Source organism: Stegostoma tigrinum, chromosome 24 (genome assembly GCF_030684315.1).
Source record: "Stegostoma tigrinum isolate sSteTig4 chromosome 24, sSteTig4.hap1, whole genome shotgun sequence".
In the NCBI taxonomy this organism is placed as follows: domain Eukaryota; kingdom Metazoa; phylum Chordata; class Chondrichthyes; order Orectolobiformes; family Stegostomatidae; genus Stegostoma; species Stegostoma tigrinum.
Window position 1 is genome coordinate 26,638,485 of NC_081377.1, and position 26,321 is coordinate 26,664,805.

The 26,321-nt window shown below is 42.2% G+C and overlaps 1 protein-coding gene across 3 annotated transcripts in view; it reads right to left on the bottom strand.

Moving 5' to 3' along the window:
• Positions 1-2,491: 2,491 nt before the first annotated feature.
• Positions 2,492-26,321, bottom strand: part of LOC125465049 (amine sulfotransferase-like) — a 29,215-nt gene continuing 5,385 nt past the window's right edge. For all 3 annotated transcript variants that reach the window (XM_048558120.2, XM_059654307.1, XM_048558121.2), the window contains exons 5-7: positions 13,381-13,475; positions 10,263-10,440; positions 2,492-4,507 (exon numbers count right to left, since the gene is read on the bottom strand). In XM_048558120.2, coding sequence (XP_048414077.1) covers positions 4,374-4,507; positions 10,263-10,440; positions 13,381-13,475 — 407 coding nt within the window. In that variant the 3' untranslated portion in view covers positions 2,492-4,373. The remainder of the gene's footprint in view (positions 4,508-10,262; positions 10,441-13,380; positions 13,476-26,321) is intronic.

Genomic DNA, 26,321 nt, shown 5'->3' on the forward strand with positions numbered 1-26,321 from the left:
GTTGTCTTCTTCAACAAAGGAAGGTTATTAGCTATATTCCAGTCATCAGACACTTCACTGGCCACAGGTGAAGTATTAAATATCTCCATGAGGAGCCCAGCAATCCCTTCCCTTTCCTCCTACAGCATCCTGAGATTCATCTCACCAGGTTCTGGGGATTTATGCATCTGTGTACCCACTAAAACATCTTATACCTCCTCCTTATAAACCTTAACATGGTCTAGAACTTCACCGTCCCACAAGAAATCTCTAGGCTGCAATGTCTTTCTCCTTTGTAAATACACATGAAAAATATTCATCTCGAAACTCCCCCAGGGCCTCGGTCTCCATGCATAGATTCGGTGAGAGGAGACAGACAGGTCAAAGAGGTGGGGTTAGAGCCAGTGAAGGTGAATGTAGGTGGGGAGTTATGGGGGGATAGGTCAGTTCAGGGAGGGTGGGATGAGGTTAGTCGGTAGGGGATGGGGGTGGGGCTTGAGGTGTGAGAAATGGTTAGGGAGGCGGGGACTAGCTGAACTGGTTTTGGCATGTGGTCAGGGGACGGAAGATTTTGAAGCTTGTGAAATCCTTTTTGGGGACTTGGAGTCCATACAAATTGGCATCATCTGTTATAGACTCACGAGAGGTCAGCATCACAGTAATGCTGATTGGTCAGGATTCTGATTCACTGAACTTCAGTCAGGGAAGTGAAACATGGAAGAGGCAACCTCGAGAAGTTGCTGAATCAGTCATTGTCTCCTGACATCCATTGCAACATTGTTCTCCAATTTTCTGTCAAAACACTAGACAAAAAAGCTAAATTTAGAAGTGCTGAAATAATTTAGAAATAATTCTAAAACCCAAAAGATAACCAGGGACACCCTGGGTCTGACAAAGAAATTAATTAACTACAGAGCGAACATCACCACATAGCTAACAATTAAGACATCATCAAAACAATCAAAAGGATTAAGAAACCAACCCATCCAGTTTTGGAATTCGGCTTAAATGATTCAAAAATGTGTTTTTCTGCCTGTTGTTTTCCTTCCACCCATACTTGTGTTTTGTCGGTTTTCTTATCATTTTGTGTGGGAATTTTAAAAGGGGAAATACTTAATATGGTTAATTTAGAAATCCTGTTCTTGTTAAAATTGTTACAGTAAATGGAGTTATTGTTACTATTAATGGAGAATCCCCTGCAGTTTGCTTTTGTCCTGGGTAGCAGTCAGTCACATACAAATTGGACTTTTTGATAGTCCCATTAAATCCTCACATTTCATAGAATCATTGAATCCCTACAGTGTGGAAACAGACCCTTCAGCCCAACACGTCCACACCAAACCTCAGATATCCCACCCAGACCCAAGGCCTGCAACGCACCTAATCCACACAACCCTGAACACTATGGGCAATTTAACATGGCCAATCCCCCTACCCTGAACATCTTTGGACTGTGGGAGGAAACCAGAACACCTGGAAGAAATCTACGCAGGGAGAATGTGCAAACTCCACACAGTCATCGGAGGTTGGAATTGAACCCGGGTTCCTGGTGGCAACTTTGGGAATTGTGTGGGCTTGGTTTACAGCTCACTACCCCAGTGAGTCACGACAAAACTTGGGATTTGTCTGTGATATTTTGGAATAAGGGGAACACAAAATTGGGTGTGGAGTTAGTGTAATAAAGGATGAAAGGAGAAACTCCAGGTTTTTATGAAGAAATTAGATGGTACTAGTAGTTCCTAACACCTTCCTGCAGAAGGGCACGATGTTTCTGATGAACTTATAAGGAATCAGAGAAGCCAGGTTTATTGAATTGATAAGTAAATTAGAACCAAATTGTCTGTCATAGCTAATGGGGCAGAGATAATTGAAGTACCAGCACAGCATTTGGGGTTGGTTGAAAAACAACAGTCACTAGGTATTCTAAGCAATGCAACACTTACGACAGCTAATGCTAAGTTACAGCTAAGGCAGATCGCAAAGGAGATGAAGGAGCCAGAGCTGGAAACGTAATTGAGGAGTGTTAAGCAGCTTTTGAATCAACAAATGCCCTCTTAAATGGACTAGTGTCAGTCTTCTACAAATTTCAACAAGTAGCTACTGCTCCTAGTGATCTGAGAATACATACTGTTCTGTTCCTAGATGGTTCACAACAAGAGAGGCTGTAGTCGAATACTTCTCTAAAGTGTTAAATCAGCAACAAAATAGATGCCACTATGGAGAAGGAAATCCTGGGACAACTAGTGGCTCTTTAACACTTGGAATTATATAGCTAACACAGCTAAAGGGATGTGCATGCTGATCATATGCCTCTAAAACTTGAGGACAAATTCAAAATCCAGAATACCAGGTTAAAATGGTCAAGTTTGTTATTGCAATCCTTATCAGCCACTGCGTTTGCCCTGTAGTAGGATAGCTGATGCTCTGCCCAGAATTTATCTTCAGTCCAAATTAGCAGAGTGCAAAAATTCTAAAGAACATAGCTATAATAAACAGAGAGAGAGAGTCACTGTGCATGTATTTCTTACTTTTTATTGTGTAACTTGCCAACTTGTACTACACACTTTCAAGCCAAGTTTTCATTTCATCCAAGGATGGAGGTTAGGAACAGACATTATAGATATATTGAACATTTTAGCAAATTTTCAAATAAATCCACAGCAAAACCCTTTAAGAGGATATCGGCTTATTAACAAAACATTGGAAGTGCAGGGTAATTGGTTTGCTACTTCATTCACACGCACATGCATGTGGAAATTAGGATGGCAGGAGAGAAGATAGTTTACAAATTGCCATTCACACTAGATACAACTGCCATTAGGTCAGTGTCTTGAAGTAGTTTCCTTGTTCAGCTGGGCTAGTAGTTTTCCTTCTTGCTGGCAAAGTGTAGGCTTCCTTCCAGCCAGCAACTTGGAGAAAGAGATGGAGGGTCTCAGGTAAGCTGCCAATTCAGCCTAGTATCCCCTTCCTCTGGTACTCAAAAAGTAACTGAGGCCAGAAGTCAAAATTATATGCTCAAGCAATTCAACAAGTGGAAGCTCTACTCTGTACCGACCATAGAAAAGGTTAAATGCAATACCCGGGTGGACTCTCCGCTCACTGGAGACACACCTAGCACAATTATGATTGTGGTTACTGGAGGTTAAATCATTTCAATTGTGGCTCCAGCAATCATTGCTGTGGTATTCCAGCCATGGTATTCCTCTAGTTACAAGTGGAAAAATCCAACTATAAGTTAACTAAATTTTTATCCATGCTAATATAGTACCCCAACAACATGGACTCTCAAGTAGCCCAACGTATGCAGTAACATCTTAACACTTTTCAAAATCCAAAGATAATACATCTACTGGCTTTCCTTTCATCTATTCTGCTTGTTACCTCTTCGAAGAATTTTATTAAATTGATCAGGCACGATTTTTCCTTCCTGAAGCCACATTGGCTCTGCTTATTTATATTATGCTGTGTAGTTCAACGTCAAAGTACATTTACTGTACTTGCATGTCAAATTTCTATGATTAGTGCAGAGACACACAGGCCTCACTGAAAACCCCCACTTTTCAGTCTTTAACTGTGCAGAAAATACCCTGTTTCTCTTTTTCCTACCAAAGTGGATGATTCCCACTTTATACTCCATTAGTTATGATCTGGATCATTAAAGTCACTTGTTAAAATCACTTTGTAGCCTCACGTCCTCCTCACACCTTATTTTTCCAAACTGCTAAGGTTTCTTGGGATATCAAGGCATTTTATAATAAATAGCTTATCCAAGTTATTGACAATGATTGCAAGCAGAAACCCCAACATTGTCCCTCACAAAACCCTGCTAGTTACAGCTCCTGAATTCAATATACCTACTTCTTGTCTTTCTTGTCTCTTAACCAATTCTCAATCCATGTTAACATGCTACCATCAACTTCATGAACTCTAATCTTGCGATGTTATTGTGTGGCACCTTGGAATGTTTTGAATATCTAGTTACACTACTGGTTTCCCCTCATTGATCCTTCAAATTAACATGAAAAAAACAACTTTTAATTGAACTGCCAAGCAGGATTTCTCTTTCATGAATCAATGTGAAATTCAGCGAATAGTATTACGTTTATCTAAGTTTTCTGTTCCTACATTCAGAATACTAGTTTACAGCAATTTTCTAAAAAGCCACCTGGATGGTAATATGAATTAAAAAGAAATTTTTGGGGCCAAGTGTTGGCAAATGACTCTAGATTAATATAGTCAGCATGGATGAATTGGACTGAAGGGTCTTTTTCCATGCTGTACATCTCTCTAAATTCTACAACTGATTTTGAACGGTCTTTAATTCCCCATATTCCTGCCTCTCATTTTTTTGATTACAAGGTTGAGCTGGCTGCAATATTTCTGAAGTTTTCCAATTACTGCTCATTTGAAACAGACGAGAAGTCATAGACAAGCTTCAGAGGAAATTCTGCCATCATCTTCTGGTAGATGGAATCAAACCACTCATTCTGAGCCACAAGGAAGTGATTCTTCCAGTCTCCAACAGTCCCTAGAAAAATCCCAGATTTAAATATTAAATATAAAAATTACAATAAACATAATCACACCGGCTTAAGAAATTACAACAAAAACAACCCCTGAAGGCAGCAAATATCCACTGGTTTCTTTTCTCAGCTCAGTTTGCTCAACACGGAGGATCAGTGGCTAGCACTGTTGCCTCACAGCACCAGGGACACAAGTTCAATTCCACCCTCGGGTGACTGTCTGTGTAGAGTTTGCACATTCTCCCAGTATCTATGTGGGTTTCCTCCAGGTGCTTCAGTTTCCTCCCACAGTCCAAAGATGTGCAGGCCAGGTAGATTGGCCATGCTAAATTGCCCAGAGTGTTCAGGGATGTGTAGATTAGGTGGGTTATGCAGGATGGGTCTGGATTGTGAAGGTTGGTGTGGACTTGTTGGGCTGAAGGGCCTACTTCCACACTCTAGGGATTCTATGATCTCATCAAGGGAATACAACCAACTGTTCTCTCTACTAAGTTCCTGGAACACAGGTGATTTCTTTTTTTAAAATAAATGGCGCACAGACATCATCTCATTTAATATTTTGTTTCAAATATGTCTGTATTCTAATTTTCATCATCCATAAATATATGCCATCAAAACATGCATCCATACTGTGAAGAGGAAATTATACATTCAGATGTGATATTACAATGTAATGTTATGCATACACAACAAAACAATTACATTCATTCTTGATACAAGAGTACATTTTCTTGCCATCTCTTAATCTCCAAACTATTTTAGCGTCATTACATTCAGGATAGTTCATCAACCACATTACCTTTTCCAACAACATGAACTTTTTAAAAAATATATTCTAACAAAACACTCTGTCATTTTGAGTGTTAAATTTGTTTACAATGGCAACAGGATTATGGGCAGTGTCAATTTGTGTTTCTTTTTGGTTGTGATGGGCAGAAACTTTGAAATGTTTAAGAACCAGTAATGTTGCCAGAGTTTCCATTCCTACAGTAGAGCAATTCTTTTGCTACTGATGAAAGTACAGCACCGACTTCTATGTTCTCATCGTGAAAGATGTCCATATGCACTCCAAAGTCACTAGCATCAATTGTCACTTTAACAGTTAGTGAACTCAAGGGAATCCAACTGGCTTCATTCATTTGGATTAGCTCCAGCTTCTCAACAGATATTTGCATTCATTTCAAAATATTACCTTGCCTGTTTTGTAATAGATCAATTGGAGGCGTAACTTTTGTGCTGAAGTCTGGCACCAATTTCTGAATAAAAGTCACATCCCCAAGAATCTCATGATATCCCTACTTAGTTTTACGAACAGGTAGTTCCTATCATAGCCTTTACTTTCACTGCTTTTGGCAACACTTGGTCTTGCTCCACTGTGTCTCCAAGGCAATTTAGTCTTGCTTTCACGAATTCACACTTAGCAAAGTTTATTATCAAGTCAGCTAACTAACTGAATGTGAGTTTGCTCGCTGAGCTGGAAGGTTAGTTTTCAGATGTTTCGTCACCATTCTAGGTAATATCAGTGAGCCTCTGACAAAGCGCTGGTGTTATGTCCCGCTTTCTATTTATCTGGTTAAGTTTCCTTGGGTTGGTGATGTCATTTCCTGTTCTTTTTCTCAGGCGATGGTAGATTGGCTCCAAAGCAATGTGTTTGTTGATGGAGATCCAGTTGGAATGCCACACTTCTAGGAATTCTCGTGCGTGTCTCTGTTTGGCTTGTCTTAGGATGGATGTGTTGTCCCAATCAAAGTGGTGTCCTTCCTCATCTGTGTGTAAGGATACAAGTGATAGTGGGTCATGTCGTTTTGTGGCTAGTTGATGCTCATGTATTCTGGTGGCTAGCTTTCTGCCAGTTTGTCCAATGTAGTGTTTGTCACAGTTCTTGCAAGGTATTTTGTAGACGACGTTTGTTTTGTTTGTTGTCTGTATAGGGTCTTTTAAGTTCATTAGCTGCTGTTTTAGTATGTTGGTGGGTTTGTGGGCTACCCTGATGCCAAGAGGTCCGAGTAGTCTGGCAGTCATTTCGGAAATGTCTTTGATGTAGGGGAGAGTGGTTATGGTTTCTGAGCCCGTTTTGTCTGTTTGTTTGGGTTTATTGCTGAGGAATCGGCGGACTGTGTTCATATCGGCGGACTGTGTTCATAGGGTACCCGTTCTTTTTGAATACGCTGTATAGGTGATTTTCTTCTGCTCTTCGTAGTTCCTCTGTGCTGCAGTGTGTGGTGGCTCGTTGGAATAATGTTCAACACATACGGACCAAATACTGAACTACAGGAGCAACCATCCCAACACCCACAAACGAAGCTGCATTAGAACATTATTCCAACGAGCCACCACACACTGCAGCACAGAGGAACTACGAAGAGCAGAAGAAAATCACCTATACAGCGTATTCAAAAAGAACAGGTACCCTATGAACACAGTCTGCCGATTCCTCAGCAATAAACCCAAACAAACAGACAAAACGGGCTCAGAAACCATAACCACTCTCCCCTACATCAAAGACATTTCCGAAATGACTGCCAGACTACTCGGACCTCTTGGCATCAGGGTAGCCCACAAACCCACCAACATACTAAAACAGCAGCTAATGAACTTAAAAGACCCTATACAGACAACAAACAAAACAAACGTCGTCTACAAAATACCTTGCAAGAACTGTGACAAACACGACATTGGACAAACTGGCAGAAAGCTAGCCACCAGAATACATGAACATCAACTAGCCACAAAACGACATGACCCACTATCACTCGTATCCTTACACACAGATGAGGAAGGACACCACTTTGATTGGGGAAACACATCCATCCTAGGACAAGCCAAACAGAGACACGCATGAGAATTCCTAGAAGCATGGCATTCCAACTGGAACTCCATCAACAAACACATTGGCTCCAAATCAATCTCCCATCGCCTGAGAAAAAGAACAGGAAATGATATCACCAACGCAGGAAATGACATCACCAACCCAAGGAACCCTAACCAGATAAATAGAAAACAGGACATAACACCAGCACTTCGGAGGCTCACTGACGTTACCTAGAATGGTGACGAAACGTCTGAAAACTATCCTTCCAGCTCAGTGAGCAAACTCACATCCAGAACCTCAACCTGAGCTACAAATCTTCTCAAAACTTACTAACTGTAACCGAATAAGGTTTCCAATTGTGTTACATGTTCTTTCCAAGTTTAACTGTATGTTATTACAAAGTAAACCACATTATCAGCTAGAGATAATGGGAAATGCAGATGCTGGAGAATCCGAGATAACAAAGTGTGGAGCTGGATGAACACAGCAGGCGAAACAGCATCTTAGGAATGCTGCTTGGCCTGCTGTGTTCATCCACCTCCACACATTAGCTACACTGATGATAATTTGGTTCATTCGTTTCTTGAAATGTAGCTCGAGAGCTTTTAAACCCAATTACAATGACTTGATGTTGAACCCTTGATTTAGTGCAACAAAAGCTGATATCACCAACTCTTGACAGTAATTTTTAGTACGGCTTCAATAAGTCAATCTTAGTAACAAATGAGGTACTGCCACCCCGATGATGCAATCTTCTAACTGAGAAAATTGGGTACAGATCTGTTTTTGTTACTGCATTTACTTTTCTGTAATCTATGTAGAATCTAGTCAAAGCTTCGTGTTTAGGAACTAACACTCCTGGTGAACTCCAACTGCTATGGTCAAGTTCAATTAAGTGATTTTCTAACACATACTAAATCTCGATTTTCACCCCGGCTTAAACATCAAGGATCTGTTTTACTGGTGCCAATTCCCCCAAATCCACATTAACTTTGGCTAAAGATGAACATCCAGATGTATCCCTTCAAATGACCGTGAATTCCACAAGTACTTTAATTAGATCAGAGATAATGGGAACTGCAGATGCTGGAGAATCCAAGATAACAATTTTTGGGGCTGGATGAACACAGTAGGCGAAGTTGCATCTTAGGAGCACAAAAGCTGACATTTTGAGCCTAGACCCTTCACCAGGAAGATGCAACCTAACTGACATGCATAAAATCATGAGGGGCCTAGGTTGGATGAATGCATGTAGTCTTTTTCCCAGGGAAGGGGAATTGAAAACTAGCAGGCATCAGTTTAAGGTGAGAGTGGAAGGATTTACAAAGGACCTGAGGGGCAACAACTTCTCGCAGAAAGTGGTGCGTACATGGAACGGGAAGCCAGAGAAAGTGGTTGAGGCAGGTACAACATTTAAAAAATAACTGGATAGATACATGGATGGGAAGAGTTTAGAGGAATGTGGTTCAAATGCAGCTAATTGGACCTAGCAGAGTGGGCACCATAGTCAGCATTAAAGATAATGGCAACAGCAGATGCTGGAGTGTACTGCATCCAGTGTACCCATTGTGGCTTCCTCTACATTGGGGAAACCAAGCGGAGGCTTGGGGACCACTTTGCAGAACACCTCCGCTCGGTTCTCAATAAACAACTGCACCTACCAGTTGCGAACTATTTTAACTCCCCCTCCCATTCTTTAGATGACACGTCCATCCTGGGCCTCCTGCAGTGCCATAATGATGCCAGCCGAAGGTTGCAGGAACAGCAACTCATATTCTGCTTGGGAACCCTGCAGCCCAATGGTATCAATGTGGACTTCACAAGCTTCAAAATCTCCTGTTCCCCCACTGCATCCCAAAACCAGCCCAGCTCGTCTCCTCGCCCCACTGCATCCCAAAACCAGGCCAGCTCATCCCCGCCTCCCTAACCTGTTCTTCCTCTCACCTATACCCTCCTCCCACCTCAAGCCGCACCTCCATTTCCTACCTACTAACATCATCCCGCCTCCTTGGCCTGTCCATCCTCCCGAGACTGACCTCTCCCCTCCCTACCTCCCCACCTATCTTCTCCTCTATCCATCTTCTGTCCTCCTCCCCCTCTCTCCCTACTTATTTCAGTACCCTCTCCAACGAACTGTGTAGCCCCGAAACGTCAGGTTTTGTGCTCCTTAGCTGCTGCTTGGCTTGCTGTGTTAATCCAGCCTCACACTTTGTTACCATAGTCAGCATTGTCCAGTTTGGGCCAAAGGGCCTGTTTCCATGTTGTTTTACTCTGACAGTATCTTAGTATTGGCTAATCGGGAATAGGGGGTTCAATAATGAATTTTCTACATCATTTTCCATCTCACTCTTACTGTCTCATTTATCCTCTTCTATTCTCATGGACTGACATTCTTATTCTTTATTCTCCTTTCTCCGATAATGCCATTTTAACAGGAAAGCAACTGGCCCAAATAGAGTCCCCAGCCAAGCACTCAGATCCTGTGTGGATCAGACGGCAGTATTCGCTGACATCTTTTAACCTCTCCTTTATGATCTTGAGTCCCCACCTGCTTCAAGAAGACCACCATAATCCTGGTGCCAAAGAAAAATCATGCAGCATGCCTCAATGGCTATCGCCCAGTCGCTCTGGCATCCTGAAATGATCTCCTCAGGAGCAACTGCACTGCACAGCACACATTGCATTATGGAATCATACCCACGGATTATAAATTAAGACCCAACGTACAACTATTCCTGCATCACGAGCATTCCAAAATAACATTACATTGTTTTCCAGTTAATCACCAAAGTTTGAAGCAATGTGCTTCGTTCTTGTAAATCTGCCCATAATTTCAATTTAAATATTTAAAGCAAAGGAAGAAATGGACCAGGGGCTAATCTTCAGAACAAACTTAAAACTGATTTGTACTGCCATAGTTCATTCCTCTGATCAGTAGCATAACTTACCCTTTCTAAAGAAATTGCCAATGTCATGATTGATATGCTGCAATGCAGCTCGGTAGTTTGTTGCAGGGTTTGTTTTCATATATGCAAAGGTGCAATGATCCACAATTGACTCCAAGGTTTCTCCATCCAGCTTTTTATTAAGAAAAGATGCAACTTTTTCTATCACGCTTCTGATATCCTTAAACAAATAAAAATAATGCTATTCAATTATAAATCTGACATATAATTTCTTTCAAACGTTTTAACAGTATGAGAATGCTGGTTAGGCAAAGTAGAAGCAGCACTAGTAACAGTCAAATTTTCTACTCAATGCCTGACAACTAATAGTATGAGCTTTTGCGGCATAGTTTTAATATTTTAAGTGGTTATTATTAATAGGAAAAAGATTGGCAAAGACAAATATGGATCTACTAGAAGTAGAGATAGGAAAATTCATAATTGAAAATAGGTATGTCGCAGTGAAGCCAAGTATTTACTTCACTTCTCTTTCCAGAGACAAAGAAATCTCCCAGAAATTAAAATAAATTAGTATTAGCTAAAAAGTATTTCTTTAAAGCATTAGTGGAACTTTGATGACAAATGTCCAGGACCTGACAATTTACATTGCAGTTTTAGAAGAAATTGGCACAGACATAGTCGATGCATTGGTGATCACCTTACAGATTCTGTAATGATTCCAGATTACCACTTCAGAAAGGATGGAGGAAAAAAAAATTGAGAACTACAGTTCTGACAGTCTGGCATCATTTGCACGGAAAGTGCTGAAGTCTGTTATAATTTTTTTTATTTACTAAAGTTGTAAGTGTCATTGGCTGGACCAGCCATTATTGCCTGTCCCCAGTTGCCCTTGAAGAAGTAGTGGCAAGCTGACTTCTTGAATCTCTGCAGTCCATGTGCTATAAGTCAACGAACAATGTTGTAAGAAAGGGATTCTGACCCAATGACACTAAAGAAATAGTCATATTTGCCCAAGTCAGGAAGGTGAATGGCTGGGATGGGGAAATGGCAGGTGTTCCCACGTATGTTGCCCTCCAAGCTTGAAATGAATTGCATTAGTTTTACTGTCACGTGAACTAATGGCACCATCTTAGGTACAAGGTGCCTAAGTACAGATTCTTCAGTAAAAGTGCTTAGGAGAAAAAAAAATTAGAAGATATAAGAAGTTCAGCACAACAGTCTTTCTAATCTAGTCCTTCCACACTGGCTCCTAGACTCCAGAACATGCGAGGCTTCATCCCAAAGCAGGGAGACTGCTCTGGGGTCTTGAGGCCGGAAGTCCACGCTGAGGCCACTCTGGGCCAAAAGACCACAATGCTGGGCGAGGAAACTGCCTCACCAGATGTATGCTGAGGCCCAGGAGTCTAAGTCCACACTGAGGCCTGGAGTTCAGATTGCCACCAAGGAGAGAGGAAAAAAGGAAAGAAACAAGAGGAATAAATGGAGCGGACAAGTTCCAGCTGAAGCTTCGTACTCTAGTCATCTTGGATGAACTGGAAGTGGTCATGAGTTTGGAAGGTGGTGTCCAAGGAGCTTCTTTGAATTTCTGCACTCTCTGTAAATGCTACACACTGCTGCTACTGAGCATCAGTGAAAGGGTGAATGTTTGTGGATGTGTGCCAATCAAGTGGGCTGCCTTGGCCTGAATGGTGTCAAGCTTCTTGAGTGTTGTTGGACCTATCACTCATTCTGATAAGCGGCGATATTGGCCCTGTACGGTTTAAATTCTGTCATTGGCTCAGCGCAACTGGCTCACAGAAAAAGACAGGGAGCAGCTTTTTTAAGCAGCTGACAAGTTGAGGACTGGAGCAAAGGCTGCTCAATGCACCTGGTAATTAGGGCTCTGACAGCCCGTACTGAGCAGCTATCAGCTCAGAAACTGAAGCGTAGTCATCTTCTCAGTAAAACTGGGAATTGTGTCAAAGACAGGTCATGTGCAGTAGTTATCTACTTGGAACTGCCAGACAGCATGGTTCATCCCAGTGTATGGATGAAGGCATGCAGACTATTGAATGCGGGAAGATAAAATGTCTGGAGAACAGTTATAGCAAACACAAGCATTTATTGGGTAGCTACTGAAGAAAATCAAAGACTATTTTCTTGAAGAACAAAAACGGAAATCCCTCACATGGAAGACAGTTAAAAGGATTTTGTGCTTAACAGCAATCACTGTTGTCTATTTGGGTGAAGAAGAAATTTATCAGACTGCCTGTTTTGGTGGTGTATGAGAATTAATACACAAACTAGTCAAGTTTAACTCATTTTAATTCTGGATGTTATAGTCTAAGATAGAGAGTATTGTCTATTAGGTTTTGTTGACTTTTTTATAGTAAATTATTTTCTTTTGTTTAAAACCATGGCATCTGTGGTTTTATTCTTAGTGAAAACATGCATTTTAAATTTTGTCTGCTTTACGACAAAGGTTAGTGTTCCCTGACCAGTTTGTAACACTAGGCCTATGTGATTCATATTATTGTGAAGATGGATTTGCAAAGCAAAGAATCCTCAATAGTATCTACTCACAGGGCTTTCTTACACCGGACCAAACAGGTGATACTACAAAAATCAGACAGTGTGAGTACAACAATACAGGTCTATTGTTCACCATGCAGAATGTGCATGTGAGCATGCATGTGGACTCAACAGGCCAAGGTCATGAGAATTCAAACAAGGCTGTATGATTTGCCTAGCTTTAGCAAGAGGGGTAATATCTAGGGCAACCTTCTCCGTTAAAATAAATTTGGGGATTAAATGTTATTGAATTGGAAAAGGAAAAAAAGGCAGCAAGTCACTGGGAGCTAAGAATAGCTTGGATTAGCTTCTGGAAAATAAAAGTGATATTATATAACCATGGAAAAGGATTTTTAAATAGGGATAGGGAAACCTATCTGCAGGTAACAGAATAAGTTGGCTACTGAAGTAGTATTTAGCCAATGTTGCTTTTAGTCTATTTGTAACAATAAAAATCTTAAAATTTGAGAAATTTTGTTGTATGATCCTTCCTCTCTCTATACAAATGATGAAAATTAGATTTGACAGCATTTTCCTTTATGTAATAGGATCAGGGCCTTAAAAATCATGATCTATTGAAGCATGTCTAATTACATAAATCTGAACTTACTTTCTGCATATCCTCATATGTTACAAACAACATGTCGAGTTCATCCTTATGGCTGTACCAATCTCTGATGTGGTCAAACCAAGATCCATATATCACTTAAAAGACAAATAAATATGGTGAGTAAGTTTACAGGATACTTTTTACTATTTCTAATCAACCTGTTCAGAATCGAATATTTCTAGAGCGGGGGAATTTGAGCACAAATTGCACAGTCCAGGGTTAGGAATGCTACCACTGTGCCACAAGAGAGCCCCTAGCAGGATAACTTTATTGCAGTTAAGCGTAATTTTAACAATTGTTCCAATTCATCACTAATTCAGTAATGAAGGTAATTCTTGGTGTGGTGCCAGAAGTGCTCCAGTTTGCTATATTTTTATGAGATCTCCTGATTTAAAGACACATTATTGCCAGTTGATACTCTCAATTTACCAGATCCCATGCAAAGGGATGATGTCAGAATTCAGTTCTCCACACAAAGAACCCTGAAAATCTAATGCCCTCATCAACAAAAAGCTGTTACGATGGGGCCAATTCAAAACTTAACAAATGAAACTGATAGCTTTGTATTAGGCAAATGTACTGATCAGTTATGGAAGCCAAGGTAGCTCTAAGCATACTTATCAGCTGTGAATTAATCAAATACTACAACTGGCTCAAAATAAGGATATCATGATAAAAGGAAATAAGAGCAGAAGACTATACAACCTGACAAACTACTCTGCAGTTCAAGGTCATCCTAAAACTATAAGATAAAGGAGCAGAATTAGTGCATTCAGCCCACAGAATTTGCTCTGCCTTACGATCACAGATGATGTGTTTCTCACATCCATTCTCTTGCCTTTGCCCTGTAATCTTTGAGCCCACTACCCATTAAGGATCTGTCAGTCTTAAATACACTCAATGGCTTGGCCTCATCAGCCCTCTGCAGCAATGAATTCCACAGATTAACCACTCTCTGGCTGAAGAAATCTGCCCTTATCTCAGTTTTCATTTCTTCTCCCTGATGCAGTACGCTGGTGTCCTTGTCTCTCCCACTATTGGAAACATCTCCACATCCGTTCTATCCAGGCCACTCAGTGTTCTGTAAGTTTCAATCAGATGCCCCCTCAACTCACTAAAGCTCCATCGAGTACTGATCCACAGTCCTCAACTGGTGTTCATGCAAAATGCTTTTCATCCCCAGGGTCATTTTTATAAACCTCCGCTGGAACCCCTCTAATGCCAGCACATCCTTCCATAGAAAGGGGTCCAAACTACTCAATATTCCAAATGCAGTCTGACCAGAGCTTTAAGCAGCCTCAGCAGTACATCTCTGCTCTTATATTCTAGCTCTCTTGAACTTAATGCCAACTCTGCAGCTCTGTGACACAATGAGGAGCACACTGACTTTTAAGGCAATGGTTAAAGGGGCTATTCGAAGAAGTAGGTTCAAATCAGGCAGTAAAGGGGATCAGTGGTTAGCACTGTTCCTTTCACAGCAGCAGGACATGGTTTCACTTCCAGCCTTCAGTAACTGTGTGGGGCTTGCATATTCTCCCACAGATTCTTCTCAGTCCAAAGATGAGCATACTTATGTGGATTGGCCATGCTAAATTACCATGTAGTATCCAGGCATGCGCTGGTTCAGGTGGGTTAGCCGTGGTAACAAGGGGGTCTGAGTCTGGATCGGATGCCCTTCAGCGGGTTGGTGCAGACACAATGGGCTGAATGGCCTCTTTTTGCACAGTAGGGATTCTACGATTGCATTTGTCTTCCTAACTGCCAACTGAACCTGCACATTAACCTTAAGGAAATCCTGAACTCAGTTTCCCAAGTTCCTTTTTGCTTCAGTTTTCTGAAAGCTTTCCCCATTTTGAACCTCAATTCTTCCTACCAAAGTGCAAACCTCACACTTTCCCACATTGAATTCCATGTGCGACTTCTTTGCCTACTCACCAAATCCTTCTGCAGCCTCCCTGCTATTTCAAAACTACCCATCTATCTTTGTATCATCTGCAATCTTAGCAACAATGCCCTCAGTTCCTTCATCCAAATAATTAATGTGTAACATGAATAGTTGTGGGCCCAACACTGACCCGTGTGGAACTCCACTAGTCTCCTGCTGCCATCCTAAGCAAGAACCCTTTATCTCACTGCCTTCTGCCAGTCAGCCAATCTGTTGTCCAAACAAGTACCTTACCATTAACACCTGGGGTCCTGTCTTCCTTCGTAGCTCCTGTGTAGCACCTGGTCAAAGGCGTTCTGGAAATCCAAATTGATTCACTGGCTCTCTTTTGTCTAACGTGTTCATGATCTCCTCAGAGAATTCTAACAGATTTGTTAGACATGGGCTACCCTCGATGAAGCTGTGCTGACTCCACCTTAATTTACCATGCACTTCCAAGTAATCCGCTGTCACATCCTTCATAATGGACTCCAAAATCTTACCAATGACTGAGGTTCCTATAGATTCTGGTCTTCTGCATCTCTCCCAACTGAAGCACGGGTGTTACATTAGCCATTTTCCAGTCCTCTGGGATCCTCTGACTCCAGTGATTCCTGAAGGATTGAATCTCCTCAGTTATCTGTTTCAGAACTCTGGGGTGTAGTCCATCTGATCCATGTGATTTATCCACCTTCAGACCTTTCAGTTTCCTAGTGATGGGTTTCACATTCACCTCTGTACCTGCAGCACCGCTCCCCTGCACCAACCCCCTGACTCACTAGAAGTTCTGGTTTGCTACTACCGTCTTCCACTGTGAAAAGTGATGCATAGTACCTATTCAGTTCTGTGCCACTTCTTTGTTCCCCATTACTACTACTCCAGCTTCATTTCAAGTCATCCAATATCCACTGTTTCATCTCTCTTATCTTTTAAGTATGTTCAAAAAAAGTCTCATAATCTTCTATATTACTAGCTAGCTTCCTCCGCTATTTCATCTCCTCCCACTTAAATGTTTTTTTAGTTGCCTTCTGCTAATTTTTAAAGGCTTCCCATTAATCTTCATCACATTGTATGCTTCTTCTGTTATGCTCTCCTGACTCCCCTTGTCAGCCACTATGGCTTCATCTTCCCCCTGGTATGTTTCTTCCTCCTTGGGATGGATTTCTGCTTTGCCTTGCAAATTAACTCCAGAAACTCCCACTATTGCTGCTCCACCATCTTCCCTGCTAACTCCTATTCCAATCAACTCTGTGGCCAGATGCTCTCTCATGTCAGTCACCTTTAACCAACTGTAATACTGTCACATCTGATTCAGTTTTCTCCCTTTCAATCCGCAGGGTGAGCTCGATCAGATTACAGTCACTACCTCCTAGGGGTCCCTTCACTTTAAGCTCCCTAACCAAGTTTGTTTCATTGCATATCACGAAATCCAGGAGTGCCTATTCCCTCGTGGGTGCCACCACAAGCTGAGTCACAAATTAACCTCTTTAATCTTCTTGCCTCTGTGCCAATTTGCTTGTGGCTCAGGCAGTAATCTTTTTGGCTCTGCTTTTTAATCTTGCCCCTAGCAGCTCATATTCCTTCAGCAGAACCTCACTCTACTTTCATTGATACCTACGTGGGACATGACTATTGGATCTTTCCCCTCCGACTCCAAGTTCCTTTGCACCAAGATTAGATATCCTGAGGCAGGGCCAACACAGCCCTTGGGACACTCGATCCTAGCCAGAGATCAATGTCCATTCCCCTAATGATACTATCCCTAATTACAACTACACCACTTTTCTTCAAATTCTTGAATGGCTCCCTGTACCAGTGCTTTGGTCAGTTTGTTTATCCTCCATTTCGGTCCATACAGGAAGCAAGAATCTCAAACTTGTCAGACAGACTCAAGGGCTAAGGCTCCTTCAACACTACCTCCTGGACCTGCCTTGCTGATAGTCACTCTCCTGTCCCTGGCCACTGACTGAATTTGATGTAGTTAATCTAAGGGGTGCCATTGGCTCCTTAAAAAAAAGTGTCCAGTTAACTCTTTCCCCCTCCCTCATTTGTTGCAGGGTTTGGAGCTCAGACTCCAATTCATTAACTCTATGAATCACAATGGGGTGCATCAGCTCACATTTTGTACAGTTACAACACATCACCAGGCCCAGCATCTCTATTTTAATTAGTCTTAATTTAATTTTTAAAAATTTTGCACTGCTCTTTTCATTTGTAGCCTGTCAATATTTCCTGATTCACCTTCAATCTGAAAGTAACCTAAAACAGTTAAATCAGAAGTTATCAACAACCAACCAACTTACGGTTTACCTGTCATGTTAGTCTTTTCTGCAGGGCCCCCTGGTCTTGGGCTTAATTTATCCTGTTTGAAAAAAAGAACCCTACCAACTATGGGCTAATGAAAAAGCAAGCAAAAGGCACGTGTTCCCATCTCACCTTCAAATTCCTTGAACTACATACTCACTCTACATGTGTGTTCCTGACCGTGTAAAGTTTACTGACCCTAGTGATCATGATGGATCTTGGGCTTTAACTCTCAACCAACTCCTCATATCACTTACTTACCCTAGAGACCCAAAATTTCTCTCTCTACATTAAATTTAATTATTGGAAGCACATCCATAATTATCAAGATTGAAGAAATTTCTCATCTCACTTCTAAATAATCAGCACCTCACCCTGAAACTGTACTTCCTTGTTCCAGATTCTGTAGCCACAGGAAATCTCATTATCTAACCCACCAAGTCACAACAAAATCTTGAATGTTCCAATGAGATTATCTCTCATTCTTCTGACCTCCAGAGAATCCAGATACAATTTATTCAAGCTCTCTGTTAGGAAAATGCTCATTCTAGTGAGCAATACAACATATCTCTGCAGTACTGCCTACAATGGATTTTTAAACAAAAGTTCATGCATGGGTCACTGATTAGGCCAGTGCTTAATGTCCATTCCCCCAAGTGGCTTTGACGTGCACGCACAGACAGGAGTTAGAAAGGGAGTTCCAGAATTTTGAGCGAATACCAGGGAAGGAGTGGCAATATCGTTCAAAGTCAGGATGAAGTGCAGCTTGGAGGAGACTTTAGAGGGGGTAGTGCTCACAAGCATCTGCTGCTTCTTATAGATCAGAATTTTGCAACTGTTTCCATTCAGGGTTTGGTGGGAGGTGCAGGAGGGAGGGGGCACGTTTCAAATTTTCTTCTACTCAGGAGAGTAATAAGAACCTTTCAGACAATTAAACGTTTATGGTAACAGTAAACACATTAAAAATTCTGAAGCCAGCTTGAAAGTTTCTCATTTATCCCTGCTGATCATTTCCTGTCCGTTAATCAAATCTTTATTTGTATCAATAAATCATCCCAATTTCATCGGACCTTAATTATTAATCTCTTGTATGGACTATACCTTTAGAAATCCACACATTTCATCGAATGTTTCCTAAATACACTAATATATTAGTCAATCATGATTTCCCTGCCTGTTGACTTGTCCTAATCATGCTATACTTTTCCAAGTGCATTGCTAAGTAACAATCTCTGCAATTTCCTCATGAGCGATGTGTCCTTTATTCCTTTATTCAATCACGGGATGAGGGCAATATTTATTGCCCATCCCTTATCGCCCAGATGGCAGTTCAGAGTTAACCACATTGCTGTGGGTCTGGAGTCACATGTAGGCCAGACCAGGTACGTATGGAATTTTCCTTCTCTAAAGGACATTAATGAACCTGATGGGTTCTTCCCCTGACAATCAACAATAGATTCATGGTCATCATCAGATTATTAATTCCAGATATTTATTTAATTCAAATTCCACCTTCTGCCATGGCGGGATTCAAACCCAGGTCCCCAGAACATTATCTGGGTCTCTGGATTAATAGTCCAGTGATAATACCACTAGGCCATGACTTCCCCTGATGAACTGACTTGTGGTGCCTGTTTCCTTTCTTCAATAACTGCTATATTTGCTAGCTTCTTTTCAGACCTATCCAGAATGTCAAAAATGGTTGAAAACCACAACCAGCGTAGGCACATTGTTTGCAGTTGTTTTACAACTCAAGGATATCGGCAATCCAATCCTGGGGCTTTGTGGAATTTCAGTCAGTAATGTCGCTCCACTGCTGTTAGCTACATAAATTTCTTCAATCCTATCAGCCACAAGTTACTCTCTATTTCTGCTACGTTATTTATAGAAGACAGCCAAAACTTTTGTTCAATGCCTCTACCAAATCCCCATGATAATTTCTTCTGTCTCTGTTTTTAAGGCACCAGCTTTTACTTTAAGTGCGCACTCATCTTTTTCAGATATTTGTAAACATTCTTATAATCTATTTTTATATTTCTGGCTAATTTGTTTGCAAAATCTATTCTATTTTTATCGAATTCTTCATAGTTCTTTGCTGGTTTCCAATACACACTCAATACTCAGCTTATAATGCAAAGAATCCTGATAGCTCCCTGTTTTAATATAAGGCTATCCCTTAATTCCCTCAAAAACTTCAGGTGAATTGTCTTTCTAATTATTTGATGCTGAATGGCAAGTAGTTTGTTAAACGTTGAATTTTTTTAAAAAATCTTTCACCGTTTATTTACAGCTGTACTTTTTAGCCTCGTTACCAGATCAATCTTCAAAAGCTCTCCCCTCGTACCAAATTAGATTTTAAGCTATGCCTGCCTCTTTGTAGGTTACGTGGAACAGTCCATCTTCCGCACCTACACAGGCCCCAAACCCCACCTCTTCCTCCGGTACATTGATGACTGCATCGGCGCCGCCTCTTGCTCCCCAGAGGAGCTCGAACAGTTCATCCACTTCACCAACACCTTCCACCCCAACCTTCAGTTCACCTGGGCCATCTCCAGCACATCCCTCACCTTCCTGGACCTCTCAGTCTCCATCTCAGGCAACCAGCTTGTAACTGATGTCCATTTCAAGCCCACCGACTCCCACAGCTACCTAGAATACACCTCCTCCCACCCACCCTCCTGCAAAAATTCCATCCCCTATTCCCAATTCCTCCGCCTCCGCCGCATCTGCTCCCACGATAAGACATTCCACTCCCGCACATCCCAGATGTCCAAGTTCTTTAAGGACCGCAACTTTCCCCCCACGGTGATTGAGAACGCCCTTGACCGCGTCTCCCGCATTTCCCGCGACACATCCCTCACACCCCGCCCCCGCCACAACCGCCCCAAGAGGATCCCCCTCGTTCTCACACACCACCCTACCAACCTCCGGATACAACGCATTATCCTCCGACAATTCCGCCATTTACAATCCGACCCCACCACCCAAGACATTTTTCCATCCCCACCCCTGTCTGCTTTCCGGAGAGACCACTCTCTCCGTGACTCCCTTGTTCGCTCCACACTGCCCTCCAACCCCACCACACCCGGCACCTTCCCCTGCAACCGCAGGAAATGCTACACTTGTCCCCACACCTCCTCCCTCACCCCCATCCCAGGCCCCAAGATGACATTCCACATTAAGCAGAGGTTCACCTGCACATCTGCCAATGTGGTATACTGCATCCACTGTACCCGGTGCGGCTTTCTCTACATTGGGGAAACCAAGCGGAGGCTTGGGGACCGCTTTGCAGAACACCTCCGCTCAGTTCGCAACAAACAACTGCACCTCCCAGTCGCAAACCATTTCCACTCCCCCTCCCATTCTCTTGATGACATGTCCATCATGGGCCTCCTGCACTGCCACAATGATGCCACCCGAAGGTTGCAGGAACAGCAACTCATATTCCGCCTGGGAACCCTGCAGCCATATGGTATCAATGTGGACTTCACCAGTTTCAAAATCTCCCCTTCCCCCACTGCATCCCTAAACCAGCCCAGTTCATCCCCTCCCCCCACTGCACCACACAACCAGCCCAGCTCTTCCCCCCCACCCACTGCATCCCAAAACCAGTCCAACCTGTCTCTGCCTCCCTAACCGGTTCTTCCTCTCACCCATCCCTTCCTCCCACCCCAAGCCGCACCCCCAGCTACCTACTAACCTCATCCCACCTCCTTGACCTGTCCGTCTTCCCTGGACTGACCTATCCCCTCCCTACCTCCCCACCTACTCTCTCCACCTATCTTCTTTACTCTCCATCTTCGGTCCGCCTCCCCCTCTCTCCCTATTTATTCCAGTTCCCTCCCCCCATCCCCCTCTCTGATGAAGGGTCTAGGCCCGAAACGTCAGCTTTTGTGCTCCTGAGATGCTGCTTGGCCTGCTGTGTTCATCCAGCCTCACATTTTGTTGTCTTGGAATCTCCAGCATCTGCAGTTCCCATTATCTTAGATTTTAAGGTTCTTGTTTGTGCACGGAATCTCCTGAGATAGTCAATGACCACCTCCCGCTCTATGCTTCTCTAAATTCCAAACAATACATAATTAACTCCAGCACAGAAATAAAACCTCACTAAAATATGCAATATGAACTTATATAAATCCTTACACGTGCTGAATAATTAAAAGACATTCAAATTGGTTAAATTCAACATTTTTTCAGGCTTGTTTAAAGCAGATGATAATTTTCGGTTTTCTCACTTCAAATTTCAACTGATTCTGGTATTAGTATGAGGTGATGGTTTCATAGTCACTATTCAAACCACATTCAGATTGCTTTGTTTTGGACACCTTGTAACCATCCACACACTAGTGACTTGAAAGAAAATCCTAAATTGATTACTTTAATTCTTAATAACATTATAAATTGTTCAACATGCTTAGGGGAAGCAGTGCATAATGTTAGTATCATTGCGCTAGTAATCTAGTGCTAATTCTCTAGGGACATGGGTACAAACCCCATCATCATAGATGAATTTAGTTTCAATTAATAATAAATCTGGCATGAAAAGCTAGTTTCACCACTCACAAGCATGAAACCATCATTGATGGTTATGAAAATCTTTCTGGCAGGAAAGGAAAACTGTTATCCTTAACTGCTCTGCATAATCATGACTCCAAACCTAAATGGCTACCTCTTCAATGCCTCAAAGGCCTGGTAGGCCACTCAGTTGTAAAAAGTCAAAATGGAATGAAACCGAATGGCACCAGACAGCACAAACCTTAGCACCAAAACTGGTAGTGACAGATGCAGCCACTGCAATGTCCTATTCTGACATCTACTGCTTGTGCCAAAGAGGAAGGAGCCGTCCTACACAGTAGTCAAGGAACAGGTGGGTACAGTTGTTCTCACAGAAAGATAACACAGATGAAGTCCTACACACTACAATCACAAGCCCTGGATATTTCTCATCTCGCCATCCAGCATCACACAGTTGGGAGAGTTTCCCTAAGAGTCTCAGCTGTGATTTGGGATCCTACGAAGTCTCAACTTCACAACAGTTAGAAGGAGCATAGAATGGCAAGGTTAATAGAGCGTACCTTTTTTTAATTCATTCACAGGATGTGGACAATTGCTGGCTAGGCTATCATTCATTGCCAAACTCTAACTGCCCAAAGAGCAGGCGCAAGTCAACCATGTAGCTGTATGTCTACAGTTACATCTAGATCAGACTAGGCAAGGATGGCAATTTACTTACCGAAAGGACATGAGTGAGCCAGGTTTTTTTTTCCTGACAATAAACAATGGTTTCATGCTCATCATCATTACATTTTTAAATTCGATTTTTAATCGGATTCAAATTCCACGCCATGGTAGGATAGGAACTGGGTCCCAGAACATTACTTGGGTCTCCAGATTAATAGTCTAACGATACTACTATGAAGGCATTGCATCCCCATTGTGTGTTTATCACTAAGGGTGGCTTGGTAAAGCCACTAGTGACCAATTTGGCTGAGCTCTAAAGGAGATTCCTGTATACCTGAGCAGCAGCAGTAGGTAATGAGGAAACCCACAACAGGAGAAAAAAAAATCTACTTGACTTCATCCTCAAATGTACCTGTTGAGAATGCAGCTGTCCTTGATAATACTGGTAGAAGTGACAACCGCACAGAATTTGGAAAAAAAACAAATACCCATGCTCACACTGAGGAAACCATTTGTCGTGTTGTGTACCATTACCACAGTACCAAATGGAACTGATTTTGAGTGGATCTAAGGTCTCAAAACTGGGAGAGTCATGAGACACTGAGACCATTGGCATAAATGCCGCATTACAGCTATAACACTGTCATTTAAACAGCAAGGTGGAATTTGGCCAGGTGTGTACTCTCCAAAACAAAAAAAAACTACAAATCACACCACAGTCTGCCCTTAATCGCCTAAGTAATGGAAAAAGGTTTCTGGCAGTGAAATCAAGTGGCATTTATTAAGCAATATTCTACTCAGTTACATCCAGTTTGGGTTCCAGGTTTCGTTACAGTATTGGTCCAAACACGGACAGAAGAGCTAATTCCAGCAATGGAGATCGAGGATTGATCATCAATGTAGTATTTGACTGTTACATCAAGATTCCCCAGTAAAATTGAAGTTATAATGGAGTCAGGGAAAGCTCCACTGGATGGAATCATAGCTAGTACAAAGGAAGATAGCTGTGGTTGCTGAAGGCTAGTCATCTCAGTTCCAAAGTTGTGCCAAAAGTGTTCCTCTCGGTTGTTCTAGGCCCGACAACGTTCTACTTCATCAATGACCTTACTCTATGATCAAAGTTAGAAGCAGGAATGTGATGATTGCACAATATTTGGCACTCCTCAGATAGTGAAGCAGCCCATGTCCTTAAGCAGCAGGACCTGGGAAGGACACAAGCTTAGGCTAATAACGGCAAGCACCATCTGTGCCATGTTGGTGCCAGGCAACAACCATCTTCAACAAGAGAGAATCTAATCCCTTTGAGGCATTCCTCTCCTATCAATATCCTAGGGGTCATCATCATTGATGAGAAACTGAACCAGACAAAAGTAGTTTGATAAATGAGGTGGTCAGAGGCTGGAAATTTTGTGGCACTAACTTGTACACTGAGGCCCCAAAACCTGTCCAGCATCTGCAAGGCACGAGGCAGCTGATGGAATACTTGCCACTTGCCTGATTGGTTGCAGCTCCAACAACACAGTGCCATGTCATACAGAACACAGTAACCTACTCCAGTAGTACCACAATGACAACATTAAACATTCAGTACCTCCAATACCATTATAGTGATATTGTGATGGCATCACTGCTGCCACAATCTACAAGATACATAATAGTAGTCCGAGGTACTTTGAATGGTAAGCTTTGAAAAGTATTCAAAAAGTCAAGTTTTTAATGACATTTTCTCATTCAAGTGCTGGTAAGGCAATGGGTGTAGGGCTGGAATCAATGGAGGCCTACTCAGCAGACACACAACACAAACAACAGAGGGTCAGTCTCCGCCACTACTGCTACCAGGACAGGGAGAAAACTGCAAAGAATGAAATAGCAGGGTGATGTACGAACAAACAAGATTACTTCCCCACACCATACTACTGTGCGAACAGAAGCAAATCCTGCATAGGTCAGATAAATTCTATTGGAACATTGAGACTTTTGCTCAAGCTTAACATCAACAAGTGAACTTTAAACGAATGCTCCCTACCTTGATCCACCAATTTGCCAATACTGGAGATGTTTGTGTGTAGGTACCCTATAAACATAAAGAGTGACTACAGCAATTGAACAATATCCACGATAGGAAAGAAAAGCCTGGCCTATGTCACTGGTTTCAGTCTCTGCTGTGCTCGTAGTAGCTGTTCACCATGGTCCTGCTGACAAGTTACTGAGCACAACTTAAACACACAGACCCCACATTTAATTCAACCATGACTGTAATGCTGTAAGATGGAAGATCACAGCAAGGAGTTATCAGACCTAGAGTGAGTGAGAGATGAAGGTTACGCTCATTATGCACACCAGCAATGAGAGAGGGCACACAATGGTAGAGGGACTCAGATGGCTCTACTGGCAGGGCTGCTGGTCAAATGAGACAAAGTCTCATAAAACAGGCCACAGGCCATGGGCAATGCAGGGCAACAAGTGAGCAGTAGGAGGAGTGAGGCAAAAAGCTCAAAGAGACCAAGAAGCACCAAGTACAAAAGAGTATGCATTGTTACTTTTCATCCCTAACTCACAAATCAGGAATTGGTAATGTGCACACTTCCTGCATTCCTTGCACGTGACAGCCATTTCTCAGGTTCCGTCTCCAGTCGTGAGCCCTGATTCGTTGTAACCCATCATCATCACGTAAACATAGAAAGTGGGTTAATAGAAGACATACAAATGAGTGAGGGAAACTGATGTCATGTTCAACTCTGTATTTGATCAACAAACGATAACTAATAGATAGGGAAATATACATCAAAGTTGTCCTTCCTTGTAAATGCACCAAAGATCATTCACCCAATGGAACACGGACAAAGCACTACGCAGTGTTTCTTGCACTTGAACTTGAGATGGTGGGCAGCCATTCCACAGACTGAATCAGACTACTGATACAGTAAAGCTGGCATGTGCCAGCCTCACATAGCATCATTAGCAGAGTACTACAAAAGGTTGCATGGCCAACTTTCTCATGGGTGACTTGTTATTAAGCATCCATCTGACACCGGGACAGAAGTAGGGAGGGAACCACCCAGCTCGATCAGCAGTGTTGTTAAAGAGTTAGCCAGTCAAGGGTCATCCCATGTCAGACTTGACTTGCCACATCTATTAGATGAACACTCACTCACACACAGGCTTGTGAACCACATTTTAGTCAACCGCTGACAGCCTTCACCGGCTGGCTCAGCACTACCTTTACTATCACCATTATTATCCTTGATTGTGTCGATTTATCTTTAAGACACACGCTTAAAATGCTCCTGTACAAAGTGTTCTGAATCCTTCTCCCTAATTTAGGGAATTCGGGAACAGGCAATATATTGGCTATTAACACCATGGAAGTTCCATTGGCCACAAAATGAACTGGACTAGCCATATAAACATAGAAACTTCAAAAGCAGGTTAAATGGAATTCTGCAGCAAAGGAAGATACTTGTGGTTGCTGAAGACTAGTCATCTCAGTTCCAAAGTTGAGCAGCCTCACCTGCTAATCCGATCCTGAAGA